Source organism: Morone saxatilis, unplaced genomic scaffold (assembly GCF_004916995.1).
Source record: "Morone saxatilis isolate NCDOM2014 unplaced genomic scaffold, NCSU_SB_2.0 Contig21, whole genome shotgun sequence".
Taxonomy (NCBI): Eukaryota; Metazoa; Chordata; class Actinopteri; family Moronidae; genus Morone; species Morone saxatilis.
In genome coordinates, this window is record NW_023339774.1 from 21,047,837 (window position 1) to 21,061,281 (window position 13,445).

Genomic DNA, 13,445 nt, shown 5'->3' on the forward strand with positions numbered 1-13,445 from the left:
AGACAGACAGACAGACAGGAGAGGGTTGAGGACTCCTCACCTGTCTGTCTGTCTGTCTGTCTGCTGGTTGACTCCCTGTATTAGTTATTGGTTTTTACATCAATGTGTCCTTTATATTTCTACATATATGTTTGATCTTACTGTCTTTTATTTTGTATTTGTTTACAGATCAAACTTTGGTAAACAGTTTTTTTTAAATGTGCTGTGTGAATAAACTTTCTTTTAAAACAATAAAGTAGAAACAGTTAACAGTGAGAGATATTCTGCCGACTCATGATCTCTCTTTACATTCAGATGGACGTCTCCTTTTAGTTTCTCCTCTCCGATGTTTCCACGTGTTTCTTTCCGTTGCTGTATAATGTGTCGGACTGTGATTGGTGCGTTGTGCTCGGTCTCTGCAGAAGGCATGTCCGATGAGGAGCTACAGGAGAAAGCTCTGTGTGTAGCCAAACACACTCTGAGTGGGAAGACGGACCTGGAGCGAGTGTCCGTACTGCACCAGCACATCGGGAGCAGAGCTATGGGCGACATGGTGATAGAAACCTTTGAGCCCGGCCCAGGTCAGACTTTCAGACGTCCGCACATTATAGTCTGTCTGAAGCCTTCGAGCTTATTGTGACGTCTGCGTCTTTAAAACGATTCATAGCCCTAAAATCTGTTCAACCTCGGCTCAAAGCGAAGCAGTAAGCCATAATAATTAAAGAAAGTTTGGAATTTGAGTCAAACATTTAAAGAAAATACAAAAATGTGACCTGTTTTTCATCAGATTTTAATAAATAAAAACATAAAGTAGTGACGTCACCCTTCATATATTACTCAGGGTCAACTAATCTCATGAAAAGACAAAAACCAAGAATGAACTGGTCCGACTAACTGCTGTTATCTATGCATATAAAACCTATATTATATATTTATATAAACCTTTGTTGAATCAAGATCTCATTTTCAAGAGAGGCCTGAATACACACGTGTATAAAAACCTTTTTAAACATTTCAAAATGTACAATATCGATCTTGATAATTACAATAGAGCCATAATAGTAACAGCGTTAGAATGAAAGAAATAGCCAGAGGAATAATAAGAGTAATGTAATATAACAGGAACAGTCGCAGCTAAAATCAATCAGGGTTTTGATTTAAATACGGTACAAATAATCTAACATCAGTTACGTCCAGGAACCGGCAGCAGTGGACCCTCCAGTCAGCGGGTGACGTCAAACGTTTTTACCCTTTTATAAATACAGAAGAACAAATGTTGGTGTCTTCTAAAGCAGCTTTGATGGAAGTTTCAAATGAATTCTCACGTGACTTTGTTCGTAAATATTTCACGAGCATGTGTTTGGATCTGAGAGCCGCAGGCGGGCAGGATGTGTTGTTGGTTTGAGTCTTTTCATAGGTTTCATAGACCCTCAGATACAGACCATCAGCGAGCAGCTTTACCCTGTAAACACACTGAATGCTGTTTGAACAAACTACTGCGCTGTGACTGCAGATAAAGGAGGAGGTGAAGACCCAGATGGTGAACCTCAGGCTGCAGGGACGGAGGCAGACAGTCAGGAGGGCGCCGAGGGCACCGAGGGCGCACAGGACGGCAGCGAGGCGACCGGCGCTGCCCCCGACTCCCCCTCCAAGCAGCTGCCAGACCAGATCTCCTTCTTCAGCGGGAACCCCTCAGTGGAGATCATCCACGGCATCATGCACCTCTACAAGACCAAGTGAGTCACAGGTGAACACGTGTGTCCATCAGCTTCAGAGGCGACCTGCAGCTTTGTCACGGGTCGCGTGTTTTCTGTCTCGCCGCAGTAAAATGACGTCGCTGACTGAAGACGTGAGACGCAGCGCGATGGTGTGCATCCTGACCGTCCCCGCGACCATGACCAGCCATGACCTCATGAAGCTCATGGCACCTTACAATGACGTGATGGAGCACATGAAGATCATACGGGACTCCACCCCGAACCAGTACATGGTTCTGATCAAGTTCTGCACACAGGTAAGACCTCGCCGGGGTTTTTTTAGCTTAATAGCATCACATTCATGGGATGTTTTCTGTCATACAGTAAGTGTTAGTCTGATGTATTGTGATGTGTGTGGAGGATGTTTCTGACTTAATGCTGTTTTTCTTCTTTTCTGTCTTTGTTCAGGCAGACGCAGACAGTTTTTACACGGCGTGTAACGGCCGCCAGTTCAACTCCATCGAGGACGCCGTGTGCCAACTGGTGTATGTGCAGCGGGCAGAGGTTATAAAGTCTGAAGAGGTAAATATACCCGGTATTCTCCACCGACTCAGTTCTTAACCTTTACAGGTTTCCTGGAGTCCTACAAACCCGAACATTTACAGAATAGTCACGGAAACACCTGGAAATCGATTAAGACAAAGATAAATAGATAAAGTCTTTTTATTGTCATTTTCACAGTATATACAGCATTTACAAGATTTTACATACATGAAATGAAACTTGACCCACGCTATATACATTAGGAGCAGTGGTGCAGGAGCAAGTCAAGTCCCTACACACTGAGCTACTGCTGCCCCAAATAATGACCAAATATCCTGGAGATCACATTTTTAATTTAATTTGTGATTAGAAAAGCCGAGCGGACCACGAAAGCATGTCTCCTAAACCACGACCATCATCGTTGTGCTGAGCGAGTGCTGTCCTGTATGGTCGAGAAAAACTGGAAAGGTCCTGGAAAACAATATTTTAAAATGAGTGTTTTCTAGTGAACTTACTAGAGCTGGTAAAATTAGTCAGTCAAATGTTTTGGCAGCTCACTCACTCCTTTGTTCAGTCTTAAAAAATAGATTCTTCAGTTTTTAATGTTTACAGGTTTCCAACGAGTCCTGGAAAACTTGAGAGACTAGTTTTCCAGTCATGATAACACCTGGAAATTGATTAAAATGATGAGATATCCTGGAAATAGTCACATTTTTAAAAGAATTTAATTGTATTTAGGCTGTGCTAATGTCACTGTTAGAGGAAAACTGTAAACTGTCAATTTAGAAAGCAGATAAGCGTTTGTGAGGTGAGTGCTGCCCTGGAAAACGTTTTCCTAGTCCACAAAAAATAATCTTATTTTGAAAAACTGGTTGTTTGAAAAAGTCATTTTTCAAGCAGACATGTGAGAATTTTCTCCTTCTCAGTTTTTTAATCGTTGTAAACTGAATATCTTTGTAGGTTGAACACAACGAGACATTTAAAGATCGGACTCTGGAACTTTTTTAGGAAAAAAAACGAGACATAAATTCGCTGTAAGCTCACTACAATGGTTCTTTTTATAACACTGCTGTGGTGAAAATAGAGAGAGCGTGCAGACGATGACTGAATCATGTGAGATGGGAAATTCTGCGTGTAGTTGATAAAAGGTTTTATTCCTCAGTGAGAACGTTATCTTTTCCAGAGGTGAACTGTTCACTCCTGAGGGCACTTTCTTTAAAACTTTATTATATGATAATAACACAGGATAAAAGGAGGAGAAATGAAAAGGATAGAACATACAATGAAAGGTGAACTGAGCCTGTGGGGAGGAACAACTTTACCTTTTTTCTTTAATTTATTAACCATTTTTAAAACAATCTTCCTTTTATCTTTGATTCTCCGTCACTACGATATCATCCACAATGGTCGGCCGTTATTTGTAATCTGTCACAATATTCTGTAACATTTTATAGATCCAACAATGAATCAACTAATCAATAATTAATAATAGTTAGTTGCAGCCCTAATGTTCATAAAGCATACAGTGGGTGGTACAGTCCTGTCTGTGCAGCACTTACATCGATGATCATCTTTCAACCAGAACAAAGGAAGAAACGGTTGAAATGAAGCCTCCGGATTAAAAACCTGCAGACCTTTGACCTCTTATAGCACATTGTCTCCTTTCTCTCCCCCCCTCCCCTCTGTCTCCCCCCCCTCCCTCTTCCTCAGGGAGCCAGCCTGCCGGTGATGGAGCTGACCGAGCTGCCAAAGTGCACCGTGTGCCTGGAGAGGATGGACGAGTCGGTCAACGGCATCCTCACCACTCTCTGCAACCACAGCTTTCACAGCCAGTGTCTCCAGCGGTGGGAAGACGCCTCGTGAGTGGTGTAGAGACACACACACATATATGAATGACCACACTGTCCTGTATAATGATGCATTGGGCCTGTGTGTGTGTGTGTGAAATCCCTGGCTCTTCCACTCGCAGTCATTTACAGTACTTGATATTTGCTCTCATGAATTACTAATGGCGTAAATAAGCAGACAACACTACAAGATTTAAAAGACTTTTATCCTGCAGTACCGTAGAAATGAGTTTATCCTGGACTTCTATTATTCTATTATGGATGTGACTAAAATATACTTCAGCAACAGTTCATTAGATGTAGTTTAAATCTGTAGATAAAGGAAGCTTCCTCACTGATGGCAGAGTCACATGCTCTCTCACCTGATCCTCCGTCCCCTGGTTATTTCTCCGGGCTTCGTGTCACGTGTTGTTGTTTTTGTCCTCCTCTTTACGTGTATTCTTCTGTTTCACAAAGGGCCGCCGCACACGTGTGACAATAGATGAATGTGTGCTTCTGTTTCCAGGTGTCCTGTGTGCAGGTACTGCCAAACACCAGAACCAGTGGAAGAGAACAAGTGCTTCGAGTGCGGCGTGCAGGAGGTAACTGACGTCCGTCCGCCGCTGTATCTTCCACCAGACCTTCTCTTTCTGATTCTCCTCCACGTTGCTCTTTCCTCTGCAGAACCTGTGGATCTGTTTGATCTGCGGCCACATCGGTTGTGGTCGCTACGTTAGCCGGCATGCCTACAAGCACTTTGAGGAAACACAGCATACTTACGCTATGCAGCTCACCAACCACCGGGTCTGGGACTACGCAGGAGGTACTCTGTGTGTGTGTGTGTGGAGTTTAGGGAGGAGATAGTAAATTGTGAGAATCTATGGCTATTAAAGCTACTTTAATCAGTTTTGGCCACTAGAGGGCAGAATGATATCAGATATTTATATACATATGCAGCCAGGGGATAATTCTGCAGTGCATGCTTTGAGTTTGCGTCTGTGGGAGGCAATCGGCAGTAACAGGATGCTGATGATTGATAAACGAGTTGATAAAACCCCCTAATGAAGTCGTTGTGGCTGATGTGTTAGCAAGCAGTTGACACAGAGCAACTTAGCATTCATTTGTGGGCAAAACTGTCCGAGCACTACATGATCTGTTAGCAGACGGAGTTGCTCAGCTGTTATGGAAATGTAGATTGTAGAACGTTTATTCCTCTGAGCTCTTGGAGGATTTCTCTCATTTAAAAAAACACACCTAAAGCAAAACTTAAATTATTGGGAATCGACATTCCCTTGAATCTGCCAATTCTTCTCTTTGTTTATCGCCCTTCAAATGAAAAACGACCATTATAATTTCCCAAAGCCAGATGTGATTTATTCAGATTGCTCGTCCAACAGTCCGAAACCCATAAAATGTTCAGTTTACAATAATATTTAACAGAGAGAAGCTGCAAGTCCTCACGTTTGAGGAGCTGGAACCAGTGAATGTTTCTGCATTTTTGCTTAAATAAGTGACTCAAACAATGAAGCGTTTAACAGGATAGTTGCCAATTGATTTGCTGTCAAACTGATTGCTTAATAACAAAATTTCTTTGGCTCCTCTCAAAAGTTACAAGGTTCTTCACAAAATACAATATGTGCAAAGATCATGTGCATATGTCACGAGAGATGAAACAAAATAAAAAAAACATTTGAGTAATCATAAAATATACAAATGTGTTTTTAAACACATTTTATTTGTGGATTTCTTTTGCTAACTGACCCACGTGAGCTGATCTTTGTGGTTCCAGATAACTACGTGCATCGGCTGGTGGCCAGTAAGACCGACGGGAAGATGGTGCAGTATGAATGCGAGGGAGACACCTGCCACGCTGAGAAAATTGACGCACTTCAACTAGAGGTAAGTATTTCCTTTTCTCTCTTAGCTTAGTTTGCTAAACGAACAGAGAAACGTTGTAATGAATTCTCCGTGTGCGCAGTACTCGTACCTGCTGACGAGTCAACTGGAGTCTCAGAGGATTTACTGGGAGAATAAGATCGTTCACCTGGAGAAGGAGACGGCCGAGGAGGTACTGAGTGCTAAACACAACACTGCCGGCTTTTATTGGGTTTTCTTTGCTGATATCAACGATATATTTTCTCATTTGTGTTTTTCAACTCTTCCAGATAAACAACATGAAGGCTAAATTTAAGGAGACCCTGGAGCGCTGCGATAACTTGGAGCGGCGCTTCACCGAAATAAGCAAAGACAAGCAGAGCATGGAGAAAAAGTAGGTGAAGGCTCGTTAGTCTCATCGCAGTTATTCGTACCTGTCACACCTTTTCTGTTGTTTTGTTTTGTTTCTGTCATTTACAGACAAAGGTCGAAGGTTTTCCTATTTTAATATTATTACTTCCTATGAATATGACATTAATTTTCTGACGTTATTCTTTGACCATATTGAATTTGATCTTATTTTTGTGAACTTTTAAAACATATTTACTGAACTGTAATCTCCCATTTAGTGTTAGTTATGTGATCATGTGATAAACTTAGCTGCAGCATTTTGAACCAACTGAAGGCGATGGAGGGAAGTTATAATACCTGCGTACCTACGATACGTATCATAATACAGGGGTTACAATTCATATATACATATATTGTAAACTATGATATATTGGATATATTGAAAACTGCATCAAATCTGAGCAAGAAATCACATCCAACAGTTAGTTAGTAACTCAGGTTACATTCACAGCACCGCAATACGATATTTCCTGACACCCCTACCTGTGCAGAGGGCATTAAAGGGCATTAAAGGGTATTTGAGGTCAGACCGCAGCAATAAAAGTTACATAAACATTAAAGACGTTTTTACAAAGCTTTCTAAACAGCTAAATTATTCAAATGCATTTAGAAAGTGGAGGGAAGTGAATCAATAAGTGTGCTCCTGTACACAAAGGCTTAAACAAACACACAAGCACACCGCTAGTATTTTACCCCCGAAACATCTTAATCCTCAACTGGAATCACCCGAACTACAAAACCAGTCCAGTTTAATGAAGTCAGGTGTTTAAATGTGTATTTCTGTGCATGCTGGGCCAGGTCACAGGTGCATTAACAGGCAGTTGGACATGTTAAAACAGGAAAAGCACAGGTGTTATTAACAGCGTTGATTAGGTGTGTCCATTCCAGGTCTGTATGTCGAGCACGCTGGCTCACATCATTAACCTTACTGGTTGTTATTTTCCTGTTGTGACAAGTCAAAATATTTGTTGTTCAAATGTCCTTCTAAGGGGAAAACTTCCTTTCCTTTAAGACCCAACCTGAGGGTCAGGACCCCGAGCAGGGGTCGCCAAAGCTTCATGGTGGGTCGTGAGGGCTTCTTGATTTCAAGGGGTGTAAGAAAACTTTAAAAATATACAATTCTGTGAAGAAAACTAAGAGAATGTCTTTGTTAGATCGAAGGTATGATGGTTAAAAAATAAAAAATACATAACACTGACAGAGAATTGTTTAAAAAGTTCCTAAAACCATCAGAAAACTCACCTCTAATGTAATATTTACAGGAAATAATCTGTTAAAAATTCATCTAAAGTGCACAATTTGGGTTCATCCTACAGTTATTCAGTTGTTTTGTACTGTTTATTATCACTAAATATGTCACTTAGTGCGGTGTTGTCAGTTTACTCAGTGAAAAAGGGTCCAGTACATTTAAAGAGCGTGGAGGAGTTGTTTTAGTGGAGAACTTGCCAACAGCTCTGTGTTTGTACATCCAGGTGCACTCAGCTGACAACTCGCGTGGCGAAGCTGAGCCAAGAGCTGAAGGAGGAGCAGGAGATGAACCGCTGTCTGAGAGCCAATCAGGTCCAGCTGCAGTCCCAGCTGGCCGAGGAGGAGCGCAAAGGAAAAGAGAACTGTAAGTGAGGAGGAGGCCGTGAAAACGAACCTAAACCATCCAACACGATGTAGAGTCCCACAGCTTCACGCTGCAGTTGCATTTGTTCTGATTACATTATTTGTCGAAAATCAGGGAGTCAACAACTCTGCTGACAAACATCAACCAGCTCTCCTCTCACACCCAGTCCCAGGAGTCCGTCAGTAAAACACAGAGAGGGAAAAAGCAGAAAACATTTACTCTATAAAATCTGATCCAGTTTCAGTCGAAGTCAGTGGCATAGAGTTGGTGGTGTGTGACTCACTGCCATAAAGCTTTAAGAGAAGCTGTTATTTAAGGTAGAAAGGTTGCATGATGGGACTTTAACTGTTTGTGCCGAGATGATATATAGACATAGATCATTTTAATACAGTGCCAGTAGGGAAGGCCCGGTCAAACCCAAGTCCTTTGTGTATCTGATCCAATACTTAAAACATGTTTAGTTAATATGTGTCTGAGTCATCTAAATGTGCCACACCTATTTCCCTGTTTGTCACAATCTGACCCAAATACTGAAGGTCCTGGTTCAAACTACAAAGTTAATCAGCTTAAATTATTGATATAATATGATGGAAAGTCTAACTGGAGACTGTGAGTCCTGACATTGACACAATCAGTCAGATCCTTTAACTGGAGAAGGTGTAGCTCTCTGTTGCAGTTGTACAGCGGTGCAGATTCCACCAACAGGGAACCAGGTTCTGAATAGTAAGTAAAGTAAATGCAGTTATTCTTTAGGCGGCTGCAGTTTCATTCTCACCCCGTTGGTTCTCACAGAATGAACACTAATTAACAAGAGCTGATACGATCTGCTGCCAGCTAAGAATAAGAAGCTGCGATCAGAGTGTGATGTACACTTTGCTGTTGAGAGAGAGGAGAGAAAACACACTGTAGAGTTGCAGCAGTTGCAGTCTGAGGAGGACAAAAAGAAGAGTTCAATAATTTGATCTGGTTTATTTTAGCCAGTACTGATCCATCAGAATATACTCAGAACGGCTCGGCACATCTCTACACACCCCTGGTCTCATTAGCTCGTCTGCTGCTGGCTCCAAAATGTCTTTATATAGCCCAAAATCACAAAGAGCTTCACAATCTGTACAACATTCAACAGCCTCCATCTTTAGACCCTCGATTTGAGACAGGAAAAACTACAACATGAAACTTTTACCGGGAAAGAAATGGAAGAAATCTCAGGTAGAGCCACAAAGGAGGGATCTCTCTCTCTCTCTCTCTCTCTCTCTCTCAGGATGGACACATACACATATACATATATATATATACATATATGTATATGTGTGTTTTAATGACAATTATTTCAATTTATAAAATGAATGTGAATCCAGGAGGATCTAAATAAGCTAGCTGCTCGTTCACCAGGTCTCCTGCTGACACCCAATAAATGACTAAAGAAAGGACCGCCTCAGGGATACGAAACAGGAACACAACATGGCCGTACCCCCACATAGCAACAGCCCTATGCACCTGAAGCTAGACCTGAAGTTATTTTTGTTCTGCCGTAGAGTACTTCCTTATTTATACGGTAAAATATGCAAATCATAAACAAATTGCCCCTACAGAGCCGTAACTGTATCACATGAAGGACGGAAGAAATCACACGTCAGCATCAAGAACTTTCTGAGGAGTCTCTGAAGCTTCAGTCCACGGCTGAGAGTCCTCGTCAAACAACCCTGTTTGTGTATGAAGGCAGACACTGAAAGAGAGTCTTCACTACTACTTTAAGTGTGTGTTTTTATACGGGAACATCATCAGAGACATGTGGACGTTTGAGTCCCTGCTTTGCCCGAGGGCGACGTAAATGTCAAGTCGGAGGTTTGAACGGAAGTTTTAGGTCTTCAGTTTAGACATACCTGTATTTTTCCTTCAGCGCTCAGCTCGGAGGATGAGGACTGTTTAAACAAATGTCCCTCAGTGAGTGTGCTCTCTGTTTAGACACACACACACACACACACAGTTTGTGCCATTTCACTTGTTATGATGAGCGGCATTCAGACGTTTAATCCACATCTGCAGCTCAGCCACTATATGTGCTTTCCTGTTGGAGTCTTTTAGAATCACCACAAGTTTCCTGTTGACGTTTCTTAATGTGAACCACTGTTATCTCATTTGTGTGTGTGTGTTTGTGTTGTTAGTTAAGTTTTATGATGTTATGGTTATACTCGTGCGTTTGACATTTGGTAGCTCACGTGGTTACGACACTCAAGCTAACTCACTAACAGAGCTACAAGGTGTTTCACTATATCGGTGCAAAGATAACGACTCCTAGAGAAATAAAACACACTGACGTCAGCGTGATAATATTCTACCAGTGATAATACTAACATGCTGATGTTTAGCAGCTATAATGGTCACCATCATAGTGTAGCGTGTTAGATTATTATTAGTTTTGTGTGTATTTTATAACTAAAGTTAAACATTTGACCAGATGGTGGCGCTAGATGAAAAATCAGAGGATGAATCAAGTTATTACAGTTAATAATGAACATTAATGTTTGAAGATTTCATGGAAACCATCCAACAGTTGTTGAGATATCTCAGTCTCGACAGGCAACCTGCAGCTTTGTCTTCATTTATCATTGTTGTATATCATTATTATTATTATTATTATCATTATTAACATTCTCCAACTGTAAAAATGTCCAAACACACAGAGAGTTTTAAGATTAAGAATATTTGAACATTTCCTTAACTAAAATGTTCACCTGACCACCTTTTCCTGCTGAAACTCCTGCTAGTCTTCAGTCTCTGTAGTTAGAATTCTCTTTTTTAAAATCCCCAAAAGAAGAAGAGAGAGAGAATCTAACAGTTGGTGGACAGATTTGTTTGCTTTTACCACCAACACTGCTGGCCGACGTTTGATCTGCTGCAAGAAATGAGCACATTTAACACGTTTAGCAGCTCCTGACAGATTTTCTGTCTTCTTTCTTTCTAGTAGAAGTTGCTGATCCCTGGTGTTGGACTAAAGTGCTACCAATATTTCATCCCTGTAGCCAGGCTGCTAACGTGCTTGTCCGCGCTCTCTGGTACTGTTTTTAAACTACCACTAACTCCTCTTTGACATTTCTCTATCCAACATCCTCTGAGAGTCAACAGGAGTGTGTAGAGAAATTCTACACCAGCTCATCTGTGGCAAGCATTTTTATTTATTATTCATCATTATGGAGATGAAGATGAGGATTGTTATTTCTTGTCCGGGTTTCTTCTCTCACTAAAAGTTTATTTCAGTCTCTGGTGTGCAGACAGGAAGTTCACACAGCTGTGCCCTGAGGCCGGCAGTGGTTGTATACATCCTATAGTACGTTACACTGGAGTCTGGGAGCAAGCACAGGTTTTATTACCATCATGGTTTATAGGTTAAGGGAGCAGTGCATCCGTCAGTGATTGGCTGATGCTTCGTTATGATGCATCAAAGAGTCTATAATCAATATCGGTCGGTTTGGTTGGTGGTTTTTTTTTGCCTTTTTTAAAAATGAGGTAACCCACTTAATAAGAAATGGAAACGCGATACGTCGCGAATATTTAAATCTCATGACTGATGACTTCTGAGCGACTGGTTTTGTTTCTTCTCTTCGAGGTTTATTGGCAGTTGGAAAACGACTGGTTTTGCTTCTGTTTGACCTTCTTCTTCTTCTTCTACTGTTTATTACAGTCCAAGGTTCAAGGGTAGCTTTATTAACCCTGAAGGGCAATTTGTTATACAGTCAGCAGTATATACATCATCATCATCACCGGACAATTAAACAATAGACAACAAAATAAATAAAGTGCCCTCAGTACATAAATACAAATATCTCATGAAGTTATAAAAAACTGCTGCTGCATGTCGCCAATACCGGCGCCATTACGTAGCCTGTAGCGCAAACGTCAGACAAAACTACGCTATGTTCTAGTTTATTTACTTCAAAACTGTTGATGGATTCTATTTTGTTTTTGTGACATTTCTAAAGTTTGCTTCAGATCAGACAGTTAGATGGAAACACGACTATTGTTGATCTGTCTGGTTCCCTCTCACCGCTCTCATAACGTTGTTTCAGCCACAACAGGTAGCTGCTTTCAGAGAGAAAGCTCTTTAAAGCTCACTGCTGGAACATTTAGCAGCTGAAGATATTTCTCTCAGGAGTTTGTAGAGTGAATATTGGATTTAAATTCATCAGGTGGACACAAACACGACTGCAAGTGAAGGATCATGCTGCTCTGTAACTGCTGCATGTGGAAATAAGTCAGTGTGTTTAAAAGATTTTATTCATATGTGAAAGTTGAAGTCAAGCCTCTTTTGCGGTGTGTTTAAGACGTGTTCGCTGTGCGTGTTTTGCTGCAGGCGAGCGTAAGGACGAGGCGATCGGAGAGCTTCAGGAGCAGCTGAGAGACGTGATGTTCTATCTGGAAACGCAGCAGCAGATTGAACACCTCACTCCGGAGGCTCGCAGCGAAATCCAAGAAGGACAGATCAACATCGGGGCCAGCCCGTCGGACAACCCGGCCGGAGCGGGCCCGTCCTCTGGCAGAGGCAGGAGAGGCCGGGGCAGGAAGAGGAAGTAGGCAGCGGTTACAATCTCCTGGAAACTGCTAGAAACTGTCGCTGCCTCCCAGAGTGGACACGTTTATGGCTCTCCTTTTTTTCTGTTAAACGTGTGTCTGCATCGTTGTGGTTCTCCAGAAAGCACTCGGAGGAGGAGGAGGAGTGAAGACGCTCAGCTTATTGAAGAAAAGCGTGAATAGTGATGTTATTTACCCACACAATTTCCCATCCTAACGCAACGTAGCTTCCACGGGAGGAGACGAGGGGAATGTGGGTGGATCGCTGAATCTTTAAAGACTGCAAGCTTTGTGGTTTCCAAATATTTCCACCAGTGTGATGTAAATCTATTCTGCTATTTCCAGATCTAAAAACAAATCTATTTTGGTCATGAATGATATTTATTTGATCAAAATTCTGCTCATTTGTGGAGTCTAACCCCTGTAATAGTACTTCTTCTTATCAAGGTCTGGCTGACGTCTTTATATTTCTTTAAAATGTCAAGTTTTCCTTTTACGTGAAAGACAAAGAGATGCTGGTAGATGAATGTTTGCTTTGTGTAAAGGAGAATTATGACCAAGTTTTGTCATAAATCCTTTTAAATTTCACTTTTTTTTGTCTATTCTTAAGTAAAACGCTGAAACCTTTGTCTTCCTTTGAACGTTATTTCTCCGAAGCACTCAACGAGCGGAAGGGAGGGGAGGTATTGAGCCACCCTGTTGCCCCGTCTGGTGTTGGAAAGTCCAGGGACAGGGAGGCCGTTTAGGGGGGAGCAGGAAGCATGTTTAACCTTCAGTCAGTGGTTCCCAACCAGGGGTACGAGGACCACAGGGTGTTACTGTATCTGCCAGGAAGCAGCTCCACTAAAGCGAACAAACAGTAATTATGAATCGGATATATAAATCCACACATTTGCATTTAGGAGGAAAATAAACACCATTTGGTTTGCAAAT

The 13,445-nt window shown here is 41.6% G+C and overlaps 1 protein-coding gene across 1 annotated transcript; it reads left to right on the top strand.

The window, feature by feature from the left end:
• Positions 1-401: 401 nt before the first annotated feature.
• On the top strand, positions 402-13,139 carry brap (BRCA1 associated protein; the record flags this gene model as incomplete). The annotated part of the gene is given in 12 exon segments (XM_035667934.1): positions 402-560; positions 1,493-1,715; positions 1,804-1,993; positions 2,145-2,258; positions 3,930-4,078; positions 4,572-4,647; positions 4,730-4,868; positions 5,835-5,944; positions 6,024-6,113; positions 6,211-6,314; positions 7,804-7,943; positions 12,295-13,139. Coding segments are annotated over 12 exon segments (1,715 nt in total), but the record flags the coding sequence as incomplete, so codon positions are not given.
• Between the last annotated feature and the right edge of the window lie 306 nt (positions 13,140-13,445).